The sequence below is a fragment of the Mytilus californianus genome, unplaced genomic scaffold (assembly GCF_021869535.1).
Source record: "Mytilus californianus isolate M0D057914Y unplaced genomic scaffold, xbMytCali1.0.p SCAF_10, whole genome shotgun sequence".
NCBI lineage: Eukaryota > Metazoa > Mollusca > Bivalvia > Mytilida > Mytilidae > Mytilus > Mytilus californianus.
The window spans coordinates 15,573,714-15,596,535 of NW_026262582.1; the positions used below are offsets into that span (position 1 = coordinate 15,573,714).

Here is a 22,822-nt window from a genome sequence, read left to right on the forward strand (position 1 = left end):
ACGGTTTTTACCGATAGACGGCGCAACATTGTTATCACAAATGTTGGCTCAATCTGCCAAGGGTGGAGAGGAGGGGAGTGGATCGTTACCCTTGGCTAGCGAAGATGGTGTCTGTAGTGACGTTTTATATTTTGATGGACTTAATCTTTGAATAGCTGATAATTGACAAGTTCAAAATTTCGCTGTAGTGTTGTATAGGTACATGTCTAATGTTTAGACCATATGCTCACGATTTTACTTTGTGTTTGTAGTACCATTAATTTACAAAACAAAGTGTTATAAAAGTTCAGTAGTGTAGTTTGAATCTGATAATAATTGACCAAATCATAATCAATATTCAACTACCATGGTAAGCCTCATTTGACATGTTTAATATATACAATTCTACACGTTCTTGTCAGTTGAAAACATTTTGTGAAGACTTGGCTTATTTTAAGTGACATTTGAGATAAATTGTCTTTTACTATATAGAAAGGGAATAACACTTACTACATTAAAAATGAATTTGGTTGCAGGTGCGTTGTAAAAGTAATAAATATTTCTTATTCTTTGATGAAATGCAATACCATTCCAGTTTTCTGCCCGTTTTGATTGATGTTGCTCTGCAAGATATTCAGATCCAGGTTTTGTCGACGGGTAGAATATACCATTTGGCAAACTTTTGCCAGAGTGCAAGGCATGCCGGGTGTGTGGTGTCTCATGTGTAGATATCTTTTCTTTTTCGCCTTGAATCATCATGCCTTGTATCAAAAAAGGTAGGAAAGCGCCAAAAATTACCTTCAAAAAAGTAATACCAAAAAATTACTATAGGTACATGTAAGCCCATTTCCTTTATTTCTTCCACAATGATTTAAGATAAAGGAGAAGATACACAATCAGTTGTGTATTCATTCGAAAAATATTTCCCAGAAAGGGAATTGTTTGTTGAAATTTGAAAATTATATTACATCAACTCAAAACAAGAAAAATCAGAATCAGTTAAAACACAATATGCCCCATTAAAACGTTTTTTTTTTGTCAATAACATAATATTTGACATAAACCATTGAAAATAAATCAACAAATATATAACTCCGAAAATGTCTATTTGCAAAACATGTATTTCCAACCATAACAATCGTGTTACAGTTTTTCTCGAATGCCAATTTGATAGTATTGAACCCAATATAATCATGCACTGTAATAGCATTGATCCCTCTTGATGACACGTAATCAAGGAAAGAAATTCGAACGCAAAATAACGTATGTTTTTCTTGCATCAAAACTGCATACCTTTGTGAAAGACTCAAAGAATGTACACGTACAATAAGTGCTTGTGTGAGATTAATGCCATGATTTCCCCAAATCTGAATACAATAAATATTATATTTCTGTTGTTTTATATTTCTGATTAGAGGTCCGTTCCAAATTTGGTTGAAAGCTATCTTAAAACAAAGTTATCACAAGTGGCTTGATCATCTTGTTAAAAAGATTGATAGATCAATTCATAATCAGGTTCCAAGAATTGGTTTGATAAGATTATTTGTTTACACATTTATCTTTCATATAACATGTACTGGCAATGTGCTAGGTTACTTTTCATGCAAGAAATACTGAAACTGTAAAGGAAATCGTCGGGTTTTGAAATAAAATGGCAATACTGTATTATAATGATTCGTTATTTTCTATTTCCTACCATTTGTCACATAGGCTACTAAACACATTGATTTTGAATTTATTTTATTCTGACACATATATGTAACAAGGCCAACATACAGTTCTTCTAAATTAAGAAGGCCCAATGCTATCTTCACGGTGTATGATTACATTACGGCCAATACTATCAAATTAAATCTACAAGAATGACCGCAACCGATCCCGTCAGCTCTGCATAGGGAAGATAGTGATTAATTCCCTATCAACACATATCATGACTGTCAAAACAGACGGCAAAGCATATGATAATTATATATTAGGTACAATAATAGTGTTCATTTTTTTTAGGCATCTAAACTATGTGTATAAATTTATTATTAAAATGGCTCAAGATCTTGTCTTTCTACACTTCGTATATGATTTTGATTGATGGAATTTATTAGAATGTCAGATACTTGCCTTCTAAAGAAGAAAACGCCGACCTCAGTTTTTGCTTTTACCTTGATTTGCATCTTCGTAATGGATTTATGAGATTTTAGCATTGGCAAACTGCTGTTGCCTTTAATCACGTGAGAGGACAAATTCCTCGTCACTGTAGAAACATCAATATAACTATCATTTTACTGTCATATTTTTAAAAAAAGGAACCTCGATCGTGGATGTAGTTGTATCTACAACAATGGAACCTCGACAGTGCCTTTTAATGATTAAGCTCATACAGAATATTATGTTAATACAGTATAGATGCTTGTTTATCCTTAATTATCGTATATTGACTCTGACCTTTTTTTTTGGAAGGTTTTTGTCTCATTTGCATTTACTCCATCGCACTTTTTTTTATAAAAGAAGTGAACAAATACTTAATTACCATAGAATTATATTTAAAAAACATTAATTTTTTCAAACACCTAATTTTTGCATTCTCTACCAATAAAAAAAATCTATGCATTGAATCGAAATTTGTACTCGTAGCATACATATCTGATGTGCATTTTGATAATTTTCATGATTTTGATAACTTTGATAACGAAGAAAAGGTCACATTATCCTTCAGTTAAAACGTGTCCTCTTGTTTGAATATCAATTTATAAATCAATTTATATTAGACAAGACTCGCTAGATAATAAAAGCTTCTTCACCAGAATCTTTTTTTTTTCATTTTTGTTTCAATTTATCACAACACCTTTTTCCAGCACAACTTTAAACATGTACACTAGGGACCGCCATTTTGGGTGCCAAATATAACAGTAGAGCAAAATTGTCTTCCAAAGAATCGCTGTTCAGGCTGTGGTTCGATCCTGGACCCCCTGCCCAGTAAATTGCCACTCTTCCAGCTGAACAAAAAAGTACTCGACTAGAAGAGCTCATAGAAACTGGTTACTTTGGATTCATATATTTTCGTGGGTATTAGTTTTCGTGGATTGAGACAAACTCGTATTTTCGTGGAAACGTGATTTCGTGGTTTTGGAAAAGATTTATTTAGTCAACTCTATTATAAGAGATATTTGAAAATACCTTCAGGTGTGAAGTATAAGTTGCAATTTGTCCCTTCCAAATAATATTCAACTTAGTTTGGCATGCAGTGTGTCCAATAAACTTCATTAGGTTGTTGTGTTCAGTTAATTCAAATATTGTTGCACAACCATATCTTTCAACTTTTTTTACCAAAAGTTGTCTTGCTTTGGATTTATCTTTGCAATACAGTTCTGTCATCACATTGTATGCAAGCGTTTCATAATATCTGTAAAATAGGTTTGATATTTCCCTTCATATAGCTCCTAACGTGGCTACGTGTTTATGCATTTCTGGATTTCCTTATGTTTAGGTTTGGGAGTGCCTGATGAAGGTAAATCCAGAAAAGCAATCCGGAAGCACGAAATTTATAAGGTGCTGTTTTCATTTTTCAGTACATGTTTGATTTACATCTGTATCTTTTTTTAACAATGGTAGTTGATATCAATGATTTACATTCGTTTATGTTGGAAGAAAACACATAACAAGTCATCGACATTTTAAAGTGTCTTCGCTAAATCGTAGCTATATGTATTCCCCGAATCCTATTTTCATACGGCATAACAAGTATTCCTGCTAACAAAATGTGCAGACATTTTTTAGGCAAATAATTGGACAAGTAACATGCGCCATAAACGTCTACGTATATACTAGTGTCACGCTGTTCTTTTAATATATTAATCGATATAGGTGCCAATGTAATTCTGACACAGCACATATAAATTATCGGCATGCATTAACCTATCAAGTCCTTTAAAGGAATTACCAATACTATATTCAAAGAGCGAAAATTGATGTTTAGATTATATTTATACTTTTATTGACAGACCTTTTTCTTTGCAATACTACATCTGAAAAGGTTTTTAAATCTTTCAAAAGTATGTATTTGTATTAATACATGCATTTTACACTTACTTGGAATTCTCTGCAAAAGATGTTATCAATTCCATATTTTCTTCTGAACAAGCACTCTCTGCTAGCTTCTTGGCCAATGAACTTGCATACAACGCAGCACCTAAATAACATGTATTTAAGCTATCATGTTTTCTATTTGAATCTTTGGAACCCACATTTTAATTCATTTAAGAGTATTAAATACAATATAATCTTGATCCAAACTATAAAGCATGTCAGACAACAGTCCAGTTTAAACCTACATGATTAGAAGGGAGACTAATGAAATGAGTCCATAAAGTTATCATTATAATTGAAACTTAAACAAATATTTTTCTTGGATTAAAAAAACAGCGGAAAAAAGCATTATCAACTGATGTATTTCGAATGAATGGAAAGACGGAAAGAGGGATATAGGTAACACTGAATAACACGGTCACTAAGTTTCAAGGGAATGCAAATTACGAATGTACGAATACAAGCATTTGGCATTTCTTTTCATAGACTTTTGTCTAGAAACAAATGTAACATATATATGAAAACAACATGTGTACGACAGTATAACAATAAGGATACGTGAGATTATTGCCAACGCGACAACTATCCACCACAAACCAAAAAGTGACAATGTAAACAACTATAGTGTTAACACCTCACTCTAAGTTCAAGACAACCCGTAGAATCGTTTGGGCGAATATAATGTTGCCCGCATAACAATTATTATTTTACCGGAGATTTACGGACATTCCACGGAGGTTTCTGTAGATTTGCATGCTTTCAATCGTATGTTTTTGCTGGAAATTTACAGCTCGTAAATTATGTTATTGTTCTTAACTAGATTTTATTTTACTAATAGTTTATACTTTTGAAGTAAGTTCCAAACGTGTGGTCATGAACATATGTAGCTCCGTTAAGTCCAGAAAAACGATGTATGTGCAATAAAAGGCTGTATCATAAGTTATAAACAGATAATAAACATGCCTTTGACGTATGATTCTATCTTATATTGTTAGGACGTTAATTATTTAACACTAACACATACCACACTAACGATACATATATAATATGAGAATCATACTAACATATAAAATCACTATCCTTTTTCCAAAATAGCTCAGCCATTTCCCTTTGATTCATAAGCACAGCCCAAATAAATAGTGCTTTAAAAGGAAATATGCGCCCTGAAAAAGTATAATAAAGAAAATGTATGATAAGTTCCATAACCTACACGTATCATCGGTGCCTTAGCGGTATTAAACCATTGCCGTGACGTCAGCCTATCCAGTTACCGAAGTATCTTTTTCTTATATGATACACATCGGTACAACGGACACACAGGGCTTGTACCTTTATATATACATAATAGAGAGTCGTATAGTATAAGCTGGTAGCCGCGAGGTTAAGATGAATAAGTCAAGTTAGAAGTAGAGATTTTTTCAGTTTAAGTTCGATTCCCTGTTTTCTCTTTGTTGTCCCCTTCCTATATTTTTTTCGTTTTTCTTATTTTCTATGTTATTTTGGATATTTTTGTAATGATATCGGGTTTTCTTTTATTTTTTCTTTCGTTAATATTCAGGTCATGCAAACGTGTATGGTTGGTTTAAACTATATGTTAAGATGATTTATGACAGCTGCTTTCAAATAGTATCTTATTGCCGCTGTACTTACTGGACACTACATATATAAGCCATTTTTAGAAGGACTTGCAATACATTAATTCACAGTATCACAGCTTCAATTGTGCAGTTTTAGATTCTGTTTGAACTGACTCAAAGATGATTGATAACTACCATTTTGAACGGTCATGTAAATATTTGAGTACCCCCATCCCCTCCCATCCCCTATCCCTCTCTTACAAAATAAGGTGATTTTTTTTACGATCTATGTGAAATTGTTACGCGTCATTATGTATTATTCTCTTTGTTATATACATACTTTAGGGTTTAAAAACTTTCTGATCACGACCCTGTGGGTGATTTCTATAGAGAAGAAATGTCTTAGTATTTTTAAATGAATTTAATGTCATCTATTTTACCTTGATTTAATAAATTCGGTCATATATTTCAAACATCAGCAACGGAATTTAGTGAAATCTTTTTCGGCGTAAAATCTAGGTTAATTTTATATTCTACAGATGAGAGGTTAGAATATCATTTATTTCAAAAATAACTTACTAATACAAATACAAATACAGTAATTTAGTAGTGGGCATACGTGCATTAATTCAAAGACAGACGTGTAATGTTAGCCTAACTACATGCCGCTATGATTTCAAAGGTCGATAACTCTTATTTTACGGAAAGTTGAAATATCGATGTAATCACAAGCTTATATTTACGAAAATCAAGCTCTGGAAGACACAGGTTTAGAAATAGGGTATTTATTTGGGTTAAACTAAATTGACACGCAGTTTCAAACATATGGAAACAAAACTTATATATACAGTTATATATTACTTAAAGCTTGCTGTGAAATATTTGCAATTTAAAGGAAAAACAAGACAATTTCCACGACAAAATATATCGTCATCTTACGGCATCGTCAATCAATGAGAAATACAACCATACACACTATTATTATTGCCTTATTGTTATGATTGACAGTGCTATGGGTATGAACATAATCACTACATTTTATTTCTTAAATTAAACTTGATGCACAAAGATGCACTTAAGACATATGAAATTTTACATGGAATTGCCTCCCTTTCAACTATAATCTGTTTCAATAAGGAACTGGTCATTTTATTTCATTGGGGGCGGGGGAGGGGAGGGGGGAGAATGGGAGGAAACATCTGAATTTCGCTTATTTTTTTAAGACACCCTTCCAAAGACATGAAAATCCCCTCCCCCCAAACTTGACTGCTAGATATCATGATGAACCATTAAAATACATGCTCAATCATGTAAAGAAACAACTAATATAATAGTGTTTTTATGATATGGAAAGGGGTATAATATTACGAAAACCTTCGAAAAAAAACTCCAAAAACTAAAATACATCAAACCATTATCCCGTATAATGATTATTACATGTATCCATGTCCGACAAACAATATACATGTATATGACACAATTGTTATAGATTTGACATCTGAATCAAGTGCTAGACACTTCTGTTGAATAATCAGATACTGATTTAGAGAACACAATGAAGAATTCATCAAATCAGCTATAAGTTTTGCATGTTTGAAATACAGAATTGCTAAAATCTTGTAAAGTTTTTAGATGGCCCCCTCCCATCTGAAGTATTAAAAAATTGAACATCCCCTTCATTTTCAAAAAAAATTCAAGTCCACCCTTTACTTCCCCTCACCTGCTTCAGGTTAAAAAATTACCAGTTTCTTTGAAAGAAAATAAAGACATGTGGCAATCACAAGTTTGCTCTGATAAAAATCAGCAGCATCTTCCAACAAACAACAATAAAAGTATTAGGCTAAGCCACAAAGAGATGAAATTATCATATCAATTCCTAATTTTTACCATGTTACGCATAATCTTAAGATTTTTACAAGCGCAAAAGATACTAAATTTTCCGTTTTGTAACAAATGAATATGCAGTGATAAATCCTAGCAATACTAAAATGGATGAACTGACATTTTAATGGTTGATGTTTACAAATTTAGGTAGAAAGGCTAGTTATGTTATATTTGTATTTCTCTAACTAATGAATTGTGAACTTAATTTGATTTATTAATGCATCATTGAACATGATAACATGGTTATTTAAACTCACTTACAATACCTTCTTATAAAGAAAAGGCTTTAATTTTGAAAAGACATCAGAACAATACTTTTTTTAAGTTAGAGACACAATGGATAAGCATTGGTTCATGAAAAACCCTCCGGGCTAATGGTTTCTTTTTCAAGAATCAGCGCTGATCCATTATACCTATAATATTATATCTATAATACTTATTTATAAAAGTAATATCCTATCCTTCATCACACACTACTATGAGTTTTATTTTGTCTCAGACCGTATAACAAATTTCACCAGAACTTTGCATATGAATATGTTAACAGCAAGTACGTTTAGATTTTTTTAAACGATATGTGATGATTCGCATTTCGACAATTAATGTCTCTTCAGATATGCTTGAGGTCTAACTATTCATTATTCTAAAACCTCATATTAACGTTTCACAGCTGATATAACCAAAAAGGACCAATAGTATGGCCAAAACCGTACAAGTATGTATTCGCATAGACTATCAACAAACGATTATGGTCAGAGTTTTGTTCATTTTTCTCTAGTCTAAAAGTGAATTATGTGATTTTATATAGATGATATTTTACCAAACGACGATTTGAGTTTTTTTTAAAGGAAAGTACTTGGCATATCCATGTTCTCCATACATATAATTTTTGCTTGAAATAGTTTTTTTTAATTATAGAAGATAAATGCCAGCAAAACATTAGATCATCGCTCTACAAACTCAGGCAAATGAGTATTCTACTAGCACAACTAATAAAGAGGGTCTATATATCAACTGGATGATGAGAACCACTGCTACACTTCTCCAACCTCAAGAGTCACATTTTTAATGACGTTATCCGACATCCCTCTGACATTTACTTTATTTTTATTACCGTGCGTTTTTCAGTAGAAGCGTTATTTGTAACAATATAATAAATATGTTTCAGTGGTTTTACTTCAGGAATAAAACAACATTGCTCCTTTTTAAAGTACATATTCGTTCTGTCGAAATAAACAAAGAATGAGTAGGCATGGCAACAATCTTTCCATGCAAGTAATTAACCTAAGTTGTGTCTTTATCGTTTTAAGGAATGACTATAATATTTTTTCTGTCTATGAAAAAATAACCTCAAAAAATGTGGTGCACACTGAATTACACGCGTAGCGGGTTATTCAAAAGTGTGCATCACATTTTTTAGGTTATTTCGAATAGACAAAAAAAAAATATTACAGTCATTCCTTATAATTTAATTCTTAATTCCATTTATAAGGAGTAAATCATGAAAAAACGTTGATGACGTCATGGTCACATGACAAAATTATGTCTATGACCTGATAGACAAAACACTTTCAGCCAATCAGAAGACGTGTTACATCCAAACTTAAATTATTTATTGATAACGGTATGAGTATTGTTTAAATCTAACTGTCTTCTTTTGCATTTGTTAATGATATGCACTTAAGAAAATATTTCACCGATCTGTCAAACAGATCAAATTAACAAAAAGTAAAATAACAAAAATACCGATCTCCATGGAAAATTCAAAACGGAAATTCCCTTATCAAATGGCAAAATCAAAAGCTCAAACACATCAAACGAATGGAAAACAACTGTCAAATTCCTGACTTGGTACAAGCATTTCCGTATGTAGAAAATGGTGGATTAAACCTGGTTTTATAGCTAGCTAAACGTCTCACTTGTATGACAGTCGCAAAAAAATCTATTCTATTGACAACAATGTGTGAACAAAGCAAACAGACATAATAGGTAAAAATGTCAAAAATAGGGGTACAACAGTCAACATTGTGTTATAATCTTAATCACTATAAAAACACACAAATATGTCAACACAGAAAAACAAAATGGCATTTAAACAAAGCACATATTAAGCAAAAAATGAAAGACAAGAATACAAAAAAAATGACCATCGTTCAAACTCTCTTATGGCTGTTTCAAACTCCATAAAAAATGTTCCAATCGTAACAAGCGCTTGCAGTTTCTGTAACATGGGTGAGTATACATATAATAAACCATCAAAGATACAGTGCTTATAATCTTGTAAGCCAGACACGCGTGTCTTCTACAAGAAACTCATTAATGGCGCTCCAATCAAAACAGTTGGAAGGTCAAATAATAAACGAATAAAAAAGCATTAAAAACCGAAAATTCCGAAAATACAGCTAAGGTAATTTATATCTGGGGTAGACAAAAATTAATGTTTAGAATAATTCAACATTTTATGACAGTAAATTGACAGAAAATGAACATATCAAGGATATTTTATGCCAACAGGAAAGTATAGATATAGCTAAATAAGCTCGGAATGTTTTCACCTTTTAAATACTTGACATGGTATTTGTAGAAGATTTCTTTCAGGTACATCTACTATATGGCTGTTCCTTTTATTATACAAGATTTAAAGATAAGATGTACTTAGCATGCTTAGTATGACATGTAATTGTGAACGAGTAAATTACCCTTATTTTCAATAGGCTTCAGTTCTCTATTACCAAGTAGCCGTATAACAGCTTGATTTATATCGTCTAGATATTTTGAGTCACTGCAGTCGTTTTTCCAGTAACCTCTCTTCCACATGGATTGCTATTTTGAAATAAAAATTGGTTAGTCGAAAAATGCTTTTCATAGTCGGCTTAATAAAATTGAGAATGGAAATGGGGTTATTAATGTATGGTTGTAACACAGAAGATGGTAAAGTGACAAGTAGAGATGGTGTACCTTTCCGATCAGCTATGTTTTGGTTGTCGTAAAGGATGATAATGTTACTTACCATGCCGCCACATTAAGTTTTAATTTTATCATATACATCTCAACATGTTAGATGAATTATGAATATATATATATATATATATATTTATGTATATGTTATGGTGTTAGTCTTGTATAATAAACTCATCATGGATACCAGGATTCCAGGGGTCTGTCATGCATTTGTCACATATTCAGATGTATGTAATAAGATCAAAATTTGTTGTCACAATATAAAGTTATGAATCTACCCTTATTGCAATATTAGATGTGAGTCAATACATCAAACAGACTGTATAGTATACTTACGGATTTTAGAAACGCAACACACATTTTGGAGATTTTTTTAACCAAATCATGATTAATCTTTATATAACTACTATTCATGCTTACCATACTTCTAACTGTGGAGAAAAATTCAATACCTGACTTACTTGAAGTATTTAACATACCGAAGTAATGACGTCGCACGAATTTCCTTAAGTGATATTTGAAACCCATGAATGATTTTTTAAAGTTTTGTTTCTTCGTGAAACATTTTGTTAAATTCTTACCCACCCTTAATTCAGTAAACAAATGTTGCATTTCCATATTGTCGAAACTGAGCAGTGTAAATCTGAATCAGGACATAAGAATATTGCAGCCAGAAATACGTAAACGTGCTATTGCTAGACAATTCCACGTCAGAAACTCATCTTACTGTCATTACAACAACCGCAAAGGCATACTAGATTTGTTTACCACCACCCTTGACCAGATCAAAATGTAGTGACAACACCCCGTCATTAACATTTGATTACGCAAAGTCATTTGCGATACATGTTTACGGCCGCAACGTCAACTGCTAGTCAAGTCGATGAATGCTAAGGCAGACATAGTCAAGCAATAAATGTTCCCCATATACTAAAAGGTCAAAGAATCGACTGCAGAAAAAATTTCAAGCCCTAAAGTTTAAACCCATAATTGACAAACACACTGTAATGGGTGGTACAGGACAAAATCAGAAGGTTCAGAACAGAATTCGAAACATGCCCAACAGAACTGGTTGACTTTTTTGTCAATCATTAAGGTGTTGGCTAAAAGCAGTTATTGCCTTTGACGGTGACATATCCATTAATAAGAGGAAACCAGGGATTCGGTGTATACAACAAGATTTGAACATTAAGGTAGATAGGGTGTCTTCCTCCATCTTGGATTTTGAAATACCAGAAAACAATCGGTCTAGATCTTTAATAAAAGGTGCAAATTTTGAGAGTATTAGGTAATTCATGTGTAAGAAGTTTCAATTCAATATAGAAAATGACATATTTGATCATATCTATGGTTGTATTTTACAAAAAAACAGAATACTTTTGTTTGATTCTATTTTTTCCAACTTTGCCACATAATAGGAGGCAACTCAAATGTAAGGGCAGATAATTCAGATAAAGTTACTTTTACAATAGAATGTGTTAGGAATTTACCTATTTTATTATGTAGCAAGAAAACGGGTCCCGTGACCCCATTTTTTCTTTTTCTTATCTGAAAGCATACTATTAAAGCTATCTTCTCATATTTTATCTCAAAATTCTATGGTGTAGTTTTCGTTTTATGGCAGAAAATTGGGTTTTCCATGCATAATCCATACAAAATCTGTCAATTTTGCACAACCTGTAGCGTGAAAATAAGCCCCGTGACCCATTCTTTTTATTATTTTTTTTTTAAAAGCATGATATAAACTACATTTTGGCAAATTATTAAAAAATTCTATGGATTATAATTTAGACACCCCATCTACCTTAAATATGACGTTGTCAATTCAACTGTCGAACTTTTTTTAAACAAAGGAAAAATGAATGAAATGTATGTTTGTTAATTTGTTAAACAAGAATTGCATATTTTAAAGTGAGAATCAAAAAGAATAAACTAGTGTTGCGTTTTAAAAGTCAGTAAGTATATTTGTGGTATTCTTTATCTCCGGTCCAATGGGAAAAATGGGATCAAAATAGTCACCAACTTTCAAATTAATCAGTTAAAGGATCAATATATCGGTACATGAAGTAATAAGATAATGCAAACTTGTTTTATTTTACTTGAAAAGCTCCTGTATGGAGTCTAGTCATGCAAATAAAGCATCATTGTCAGAATATATGAGAAGATAATTTTTAAGTAATGTCAGCTGTTCTGGCTAAAACATTGAACTTTGATCCTCTGTGGATAATATGATATCTTCTATTTCTAAAGGCAATTTAAAGCTCTACGTTTTGATTAGAATTCCATTGTTTGAGTTATCAAGTGACACTATATATGTTGTTGGGTTGCTTATGCATTTACACGATTTCAATTTATACAATGTAAATGTTTTCCTAGTCGATCGCTATTGATTTCTAGTCACAAATTTACGGCGATTTTTTCATTGTTTTTGTCAATTAAATGTTTACAAAAATACTTAAACCCGTATCGGTATAAACTCATTTAGATTAAATTTATATCTTGCAAGACGGATAAACCAAACTGATTTACAATTTGCTTCTTCTCTTTATCCACCGGATTCAAAATTTGTTTTTTTCTCTTTATCAACATTTTTGAAGAAAAAAATTAATGAAATAAAAATTCTCCTAACTTTTGATGACTGTAAATATTCGTGTAGGAACTGCCCTGCAGTACAACTGCTCTCCTTTTCTGGATCCATACACTACAAAAAAGACAGTATTGTCAAAAAGTTATAATTTTCTATTTGACAAATAAACAGTATTTTAGACTTGATTCTAGATAAAAAAAAATCGCATATTCTATTAATACAGCTGAATACTCCAATAACACACAAAGAGTCAAGCAAAATACGGAGTTAAAAAGGGCCACTGCTTTACGCCTCAAATACATTCATATCGAAATTCCCCTTAACAATTTATGCCAGATAAATTGTCAATCTTAGATTTCAGGGAGTGTGTCCTTCCATGAAAGGTATAAATACAAATGTGATTCCCAATATATATACTTCTAAAACTGTCATAGATTCTGCTTGTATCAATATATTACAGAATTCAATTTAATGCGAATAAGATTCAAAACTCGAAAAAAAAACCATTGTTACATGCTTATTTATAAAATTCACTTTTCATGAATTGTGCTCGAAAACAAATACAATAAATACAAAACCACCAACAGTTGAGGTGCATGAATAATAAAGTTGGTGTCATTGTGTCATTTTGCCAATCGTGATGTATGTTTTACTGAGTCTGGATTCCCATGACGGATGGAACCCTGTCGAGGTTTGAGTTCATGCAATTCACTAGGTTTTTTTTAACTTTTGGCTGGTATATTCAGAATGAAATTTCAAGTTTTGAACATCGGTAGACTGCTATTGCCTCTTATTTCAAATACCTCTCTGTATAGTGACGAAAGATTTTCTGTTACAAATTGTTGATAACATTCTGGGGCTAGAATGTATTTCAACAGAAGGGTTACAAATTCTACCCTGTTTTCCACCAAAGATTTTTTAAAGAGTTCTGATACTGCACTGTTTTTCTTTTTCAATGATTCCTGCAAGACAATAAACCTATTATTTAAACATAATTACTGTTTGTTTAAATTCATTGTAATAGTTCATTATTCGATGTATTTTATTGCTCTTATAAAAGGGAAGGCTATTTCAAATTTGTATACCAAGAGTTCATCAACAATGATTGTTTCAAGCCTTAACAGTGGTTCTGAACTGTGTGTATACATATCTTTAATCTTATCGAACAGTTAGTTTTATATTTTATATTCTGCTGGAAAGATGTCTCATTGGCAGTTTTATCACATCTCCTCTTATTTTTATATAGAGCAAAAGAGAAAAAACGTAGTATATACCGGAGAAGTTATCTCAAAGTTAACACATCATATCTGTAAAACAATTAAAGATTTCAACAGAATATTCATGCTGGTCGGGTAAATATCTATTTTTTTAGAATAAATAAGACAAAAACAGGAGTCAGTTAAAATTATTAGTTGGAAAAGAACAAGAAGAGACAACTATGATCTAAATACTAAACAACAAAAAAGACAAACATAAAAAAGTAAACATTGAGCAACCATAGACCGAGTAGTATTTGTGTGTTCTGGAGTGATTTCTTTTGATACTCTGTCTTTGTTAATTCAAACATTTATCCTGGACTATTAAATGAGAGCATATGAGACAATTAGTCGTCCTGTTATAAGTCAAGATATTATTGCTGGTGTTGAACAATAGCGTATCACAATACTACAATTAGTCAATTGAGGAAAGTTGTTACCCGTAAATACGCAATGTCCTGTCTATTCTGCATGTTGAAAATGTGGTTTTCAGCTATATCAGGTCTGTTCCATTTATTGACCAAACGAATTTTTTTCTCGGTATCCATCTTATTATCTGAAAAATGGATGTATAAAAAAGTAAAATAGCAAAAATACCGAACTTCAAGGAAATTTCAAAACGGAAAGTCCTTTATCAAATGGCAAAATCAAAAGCTTAACACAACAAACGTATGGAAAAAAACCTGAATTGGAACAGGCATTCACTTATGTTAAAAAATGGTGGATTTAACTTGGTTTTATAGCTAGCGAAACCTCTCACTCCCATTATATTGACAACAAAATGTGCGCAAAACAAATAGGTTATATTATCAAAAACTGGGGTACCGCAGTCAACATTCACTATAAAAACAAATAACTATTTCAACAAAGAAAATCAAAATGACATATAGACACTATATAGATAAATACAAATATAAAATAAAGACCATAGCACAATAACAAAATGGCGGGATGTATTAATACCGAGCCACGCCAAAAGTATATATTACTAAAAATAAACTAAGCAAAAAAGGTTAAAATTACACAAAGATAAAGAAAAAGAACAATATAACACGTAATTAAGATGATAAACAATGTCAGGACCTACAATAAAAGTTTTCATAATTATACTATATAAAATGTCACCCCATAAGCAAAATATAAGTATTCTGTTAAATTGTATAAAGACATTTCCTTACTCGTTTAATTTAAAATTACCAAAGTAAATTATATTTATATTGCAGAAATTAATCAAAATTCATGCATCTAGTAACAAAGATCATAACAAGTACAGTTAATGCCTACAAGATATACGCCTTAAACAAATGTTATCAATATCCATGCAGGCGAAAAAAAAATTGTTTACCACCCTTAAGAAATCTTGTAAACTTTGGTTCTACCAGATTGAAAATTTCTAATCATACGCAAATATATACCGCATAAGCAAATCATAGTTATGCTATAAAATAAATTAAGCATCTGTAATCTATACTTTGCACCGTATTTTAACATAATTATGGAGGTCATTTTTATTCATAAATATTGTCACAACTGTCAACCAAAACGTATAATCAAATTTAAAAAGGCATTTAAATAGCCCAAATTAAGATAAGACCTAATTGATCATTCCATATGTACCATTAAAGGATAGTATAAAGTGTTTGTTTTCTTTGTTGCTTTTTGAGTGTCATTTCACTTTAGTTCTGATCCGGAGTCAATTCAGTACCGTTCATTAGCTATCTGTTCCATTCAGTATGTTGTTGGTGTGAACAGGTTAACAAGTACTGAACAATCTACACGTAGACTGAACAGATCTTAATTGACTGCAAGCGAATTGTCTGAACAGTACTGAAATTACCTCAGTGAACAAGTCTGCAATTTGACTGATAGACTGAAAAGGATTTAATAAATTATTTCGAGTCTTTTTAAGAGCTGTTTAGATCGAAATGACGTTTCAGATCCAAAGCCCGATCGCTTACCGGTCAAAGAAGTTTTACCCTAGTGGTACATACGGGACAACTATACGATCTTACAGAAACTATTTATGTCTCTGTGAATAAATGTAAGATAACAAGTTTTATGTATTTATTAACAAATGTACCTTTATTTCTTATTGTGAAAATCATATCTTGAATATGCCTGTCCAAGGTTTCGCTGGTATCGTCTAATGAGAAAACGTATATCTATGTGAAAGAAATATCAGCATTAGATACACTAACCTCCAATTGAAACAAAGCAAAGGATTGTTGAATTTTTAGAGGCTGTTCGGTTGCTTACATCTCTTTACTTTTTTGTAAAAACCACATAATTCGATATGTTCGATGATCATTTATAAATCAACCTCCGACATAGATTCTTTGAATCAATATTACAATAGATAGGATATGTAAATTCAATAGAAGTAATATAACTATAACGGGACTAAAATAAAGGATATCGCCATTTAAGTTTAAATTTTCTTAAATTTGAAACTCGGAATTAATCTTAACCTATATACACATTTGATAACCCTTTGTCATAAGGTAATACTATTAAGCATTCAATTTCACAAATATTGGAGCGTGCAGTATACCATCCTCAATTAGAAAGTTGTAAAGAAATGATCGTGCAATCACCGCAATATCTGACTTATATTTTTGTTAATTATTTCAGCAAACAAAACGTTTTACTTGCAAACAAACAAAAATGGAATGACTGTGTAAAAATCTTAACAGATCATAAGCAATATAGCGTGTATTTACTGTTTCTATTATTAATGTGCCCGTCTAGTAAAGCTTTGTGAAATATCTCATTTTATCAACATGACGTTTTAGTCCATACATTGAGCCGATAAATCAGATGTATTACTGGCAGCAATTTACCAAATGTTAGTAAAACTGCTACGCTATTTCTGGACTTCTTTTAACAAAAAGGTAAGATGTGACTAACTGTTCATTTGTATTGAGATTTAAAATGATTAGTATAACTACATGTATTTTATTATAATATTTTTTACTGACGGAGCAGTGTAGGATCAGAAAAAAAAAAAGTTGGAATTATACGTTTTTAAAGAGTGTTCATGTTTGTTAAAGACCATTTGCTAAATTCTCAACAGATTAATTCTGTAATTACGAGTATGATGCAATAGACAAAGTTGACCTTTAGTGGTTCGACAATTCTTTTCACCCCATCTTGTGTTGTATTGCTTTTTCCTACTCTTTCGGCCCTTACGACTTTAAGCAATGAATGTTACTGGTGCCAGTAAATTTTAAAATGTCTATCCAATGTAACAAAGTTGGTATATATAACTTTAATTTCTTTAGAATATAGATGAGTTCAGTACATTTTAATGTATTCTCTTACAGTATTCAGCTATCTTGCGAGAAAGGGGTAATCGTAACAATTCATTATACTTATGGCTGAAATCATAAATAAGAAGATGTGGTATGAGTGCCAATGAGACAACTCTCCATCCAAGTCACAATGTATAAAAAGTTAACAATTATAGGTCAAAGTACGGCCTTCAACACGGAGCCTTGGCTATATTGTCTGTATTTTATTTCTTTATTTGCAATGATGATTTTTAATAGTTTTCCTTATATAACAGTAACTGAATAAGAGTTAGACAACTAAGGAAGGCCCACACTATTGTTTCCCTACCATTTCCCTCTTCTCCTTCAAACAGTGTTTCAGTTGGTCCACAAACTTGGAAGGATCATCTTTGCCTGTGACTGTCATGTTTTTGGCTGACTGTAACATTTCTGGCACAAATATTTCAGTAAAAACGCTCTTTCCCTCACTATATACAAATATGAAAACGTTATATACAAACATGAAAACGTTATCTTCAAATTACGAAAAGGCAAAAGAAAAACAAAGATAAAAAATATATTTAAAAATTCTAGTGATCACTATATAGCTGCAATTGTAAATCGGGCTCATACCACAACAAACTATCAACATAAATAATTACATTTCAATTACTTTTGTGCTAAACACTTTATCATCTAATATAAATGTGAACCAGCTAGCCTTATGCCTTTTAGCATTTAAACATAGATAGTCTGTAGAAGCCTTTCTTTTTAGTTTTGAAATTTATTTTTCATTTTAACATTAAATCATTAAAAGATATATGTTTCACATTCATCTGAAATTTGAGTTTACTAGCTAACATAAGATTTCTTGTATTTCATGCATGTTTCATAACATCAAGGAACATTGTTGTAATTCATCAATAAGTTGAGTGAAAGAATATATTCAGAGGCTAAGATTATCGTTAATTGTTAGAATAACAATACAAATTGAATGTCAATAAATTTGTATTGTTTTTAATCTGTTTTTTTTGGTTTTAAATGTGTAGAAATTAATAAATAAACTAAATGAAAATCAGCATCATTATATATATATATAAATTTTCAATTTATAGCAATAAAAGCTATTAATTTTATTAACCATAATGAATATTTAACACGGTATACAAAAATAAATGGAAAGTGCATGTAACAAGTTCATACTAATTGAGGTCAAACAACTACAGAATACATGTGTGAGTGCATCAGAGAAACAATAAATGTTTAAACGTCCAAGCCAAGACTCCAATTTTATTAAAAGTAATTAAAAAATATGTTATTATTACATGACAAAAAGGCAATGTAGATGTACATGTAATTGAAAATTTGCTCAAATACACATTACTTTCAATTACTTTCCAATTTGTAATCAATTACATGTAATTACAATTACATTTTTAAATACCACAGGTCTTATCATTATCACAAATACATAATAATGCTATTCAACACAAACCTGGTTTTATCCTCGCTCAATTTATACCCTTTAGATATGAAGTCCGCTGCTTTTCCCGACCCTTCTATTACCAAAACAGGAATATTCTTATTGACAGACTCTAAAGCTATTTCAAATGTTTTTGACCCGCCTTCTACGATCAGCAGTATCACTGGAATCTGCAAACGTGCTACACAAATGAAAATAAATATTTATAAGACAGGGAAAGTAGACCTAAGATGGATTTTGTGTTCTTTTTATGCCATTTTGGTACATAGCTTCTAGTGTATTTATGCCTGCCAAAATGTTTGGATCTGAGCATAACTGATGAATCTCAATTCAATAGTGTGTAGCCAACATGTCCAAGGTAGTATCACAGCTAACGGATCAAAAGTACTATTTAGCCCTCTAAGATACCATTGCCAAGTAGTCAATGTTTTTTTCATAATTTCTTTCGTTTCTTGCAGAAGTATTTACTGCTATTTTATATATTTATTTAAAATATGATTCCAGACACTTTTCTGAATGCTTTTACCTGACTCCTGACTTTGAAAGTATGATCCATGTTACGTTCATATCGTACTGAATATGCTTCAAATATTTACCATTGCATGTGTAGTTAAAATAACAGTTCAGCCAATCTTTCAATAACAAGTGAAGAACAGAAAAAAATAAGTTTTATGGACTGTTATAGACTAACTATGCATTCAATAGTTCATAATACAGAACAAATAAAACTATAGATGTCTTTAACATGTGAACTTGGTGCTTATATAATAATAAATAAAATGATTCTATTGGCTTTATACAATGAGCAAGCGTTGTTAGCTCGTAAAAAGTATAATAAAAATATAAAACTCGAATGCTTAATTGATTTAATTGTGTTTACATAAATTAATTAACAGAGATAAAAAAATAAATATTTGGAGAGTTAAATGTTTTAGTGGTATGCGCTTCATGTCCTGATTTGATAAAAAAAATCATTTTGACCTTTCAAACACAATAATTATACATATCGGGAAAACATTACTAAATGGAATTCATATTTGGCAAATGAGATTTAATTATGGGGAGGTCCGAAAACGCGTTTTCTTAAGGTTGTTGGCGTGTTTGTCACAGTTTATTGGAATCATTTGGCTGGCAATCGTCTTCAATTTTGTGTTTGATTTGGCCATTCAACTTTTCACCACTGATGAGCTCGAGTATAGTATATACGACACGAGCGTCTGGTGTAAAAAAAGTATAAGCCTGGTATCTTTAATGAGAAGTAACCCAGGTAATAATTGGTACTAAATATTAAAATGGTATGATATTAAGTAAGTCAAATGCGATGAAAATATAATATAAGTAGATAGAATGTACAAATGTAAATGGCAAAGATGTATTTGGCATAAACGACGTTCCAAATCGGCTGTTATCGTGTAGTGTAACAAACTAACTAAAGTTTGGTACCAAATACCAAGAACGTTTTATTTGTAATGTTGAACTATGAATCGAAAAGTTAGTTAAATTTATATTAATGTAGTTGAAAAATAGGAGTTAAAAAGGATTATTTTGAAAGCATCACATCGCATACTGTACACCTGAGATAAAGACACGGAAAGAAGATTTGAGACATAATTTCTATGACTTCAATTGTCACGAAATATTGGACAGGTGCACTCAAGAGCGTTGGTTTCACAGATGTAAATGAGTGGGTTTTTTTTTAACCCAGCTTCATTGTTTTCTTAATGATCTCATAATATTAAGAGTTTGCAATGTATTACAATTTTACTCACAGTTGAAATTATAAACAGGTTGAAATCAAGAGTGCAAGAAATATCCTTTATGGTTTACAACTTTTTATTTGTCAAGACAAAAAAACAAGAATAGACGAGCTGCTGTTAGAGATTGTTTTCTCTAAGGGTGATGGGGGAATACTTCACTAACCTTTAAATTATTCCAGCTCCACCTGTTAAAGTTTATCTAACTAAACATTTCTAAAGTTGAAGAAACTGAATTTGATGGTAGTTATGTACTTGAGGCTAATTATTCGTATGATTACTACATTGTTGTTTATGTGTGTAATACAAACATCAAAGGATTTCAGTTTTTGCAGAAAAACTGCTTAGAATTCCTACCCTTTTGCATTATGTAATATATAATGCTATGGAGAATTTTACTGAAAGTATTGTTCATACTTGCAAGATAACTTCTTAGGTTTGTCCTCATCTTCAATACCCGTTCCTCACTGCCATCTACCATGATAAAGTGCGAATGGTTTGGTTCTAAATCCTTCCCATTGCAGGTTTGGTAATAACCTTTAACAATCTGAAAACAGTAACCCTATGACATTATGCTGTATTCTCTCTCTAATATGTATAAACGTTTCCATTGTATTCCCTTTCTCCTCAGGGTTTCATGAAGCATTTGGTAGACCTAGTAATAAGAACGTTGTTTGTAACGGCACTTGTGTAATATGAGTATCCAGTACAGGGGAGTAAGATCTTGTCCTGATCTTTGGTTGTAATTCCTATGGAAGATTGAATAGACCCATGATTGCTCCGGTTTTCCTCTTGTGTAATTGTCATGGAAGTATATGTTTGGTTTCAAAGTGAATGCTGACTCGCTTTATCAAACAGCTTAGTATGTTATGTGATTTACAAACATTAACGATATTGTTGAGGGTTTTTCTGTTGGGATTTATAGATTATCGATGGTTTTTCAAACGAGAGGGTGTTTCTTAGATACAATGTCATCGAAGGGCGAAAGCCCTGAGATGAGATGTGGCCGACAAACATGCTCGAGTTTGAAAGACCATTCATTATCTGTTTTGTCGCTTTTTTGCCTACTACGTAGTTGATGTTTACGTTGACAACGGCACGTGCGTCCTTAGTTTCTAGCGATAATTTTCTATCTCAATCAAGTAGAATTATCACAAAAAAAGATCAAAGGAAAAATACACAAAACAGCGATAAAACAGCACATTTGTCATGAAGGTATGTCATGACAGCTGTTTGGAAATATGTTAAATTTTGTCTTTGAAACAGATGTACCATTCAGTTTTTTATTCTTATTTAACCCATCCATTTGTGTCTTCTTTTTTTAAGTTTATAGAAATAAAGAGATGTGGTATTATTGCCAACGAAACATTTGTCCACTAAAGACCAAAGGACGATGGTGTAAACAACTATAGGACACGATATGGCCTTTAACAATGATCAAGGACTCTGGCATGACAAAATGTGAAACAATTCAAAAGAGAACACGAACGATCTGTTAATGCTAAAATCAACAAACGAAATAATGCAGGATAGAGTGCAACCAACCACAACCACTGAACTACATGCTTCTTATCTAAGGCATGCTCATAAGGAATATGAACTATGTTTTTCGAGCGCTAAAACCTCCCACTTACTTGGTATGGTGGTATAAAAGCACTACATAAGAGCAATCAAGACAAATCAGTTTGAAAATTGCTTTACTCATCTGATCGGGACTAAGCACAGAAAAAAAACCTTAACTAATAACTAAATTAAAGCTAGTTCAACATTATAAAGCCGATTTACATTTTTCTGCAATCAGACCAAAACATGTTTAAAGTCGCAACAGGAACCGTGGAATTGGTTGTTGAAAACAATTTGGTGTTATGCACCACTAATACTTTATTATACAGTTTTGCTATAAGAAGAAACTATTAAGAAAAATACAGAACACAAAAAATAGAACAATTCGCTCGATTTTATTTACCAACACCTCCCACTTGTAACACAGTT

General features: G+C 31.6%; 1 protein-coding gene across 2 annotated transcripts in view; it reads right to left on the reverse strand.

Annotated features, from left to right (window-relative positions):
• LOC127717671 (transient receptor potential cation channel subfamily M member 1-like) overlaps nucleotides 1-22,822 on the reverse strand; it is a 314,087-nt gene that overhangs the window by 276,910 nt on the left and 14,355 nt on the right. For both annotated transcript variants that reach the window (XM_052223416.1, XM_052223415.1), the window contains exons 7-18: nucleotides 21,248-21,377; nucleotides 19,089-19,257; nucleotides 17,943-18,081; nucleotides 16,405-16,486; nucleotides 14,765-14,880; nucleotides 13,872-14,030; nucleotides 13,111-13,182; nucleotides 10,220-10,343; nucleotides 5,124-5,222; nucleotides 4,063-4,162; nucleotides 3,151-3,376; nucleotides 490-777 (exon numbers count right to left, since the gene is read on the reverse strand). In XM_052223416.1, the coding sequence (XP_052079376.1) occupies nucleotides 490-777; nucleotides 3,151-3,376; nucleotides 4,063-4,162; nucleotides 5,124-5,222; nucleotides 10,220-10,343; nucleotides 13,111-13,182; nucleotides 13,872-14,030; nucleotides 14,765-14,880; nucleotides 16,405-16,486; nucleotides 17,943-18,081; nucleotides 19,089-19,257; nucleotides 21,248-21,377 (1,704 nt within the window). The remainder of the gene's footprint in view (nucleotides 1-489; nucleotides 778-3,150; nucleotides 3,377-4,062; nucleotides 4,163-5,123; nucleotides 5,223-10,219; nucleotides 10,344-13,110; nucleotides 13,183-13,871; nucleotides 14,031-14,764; nucleotides 14,881-16,404; nucleotides 16,487-17,942; nucleotides 18,082-19,088; nucleotides 19,258-21,247; nucleotides 21,378-22,822) is intronic.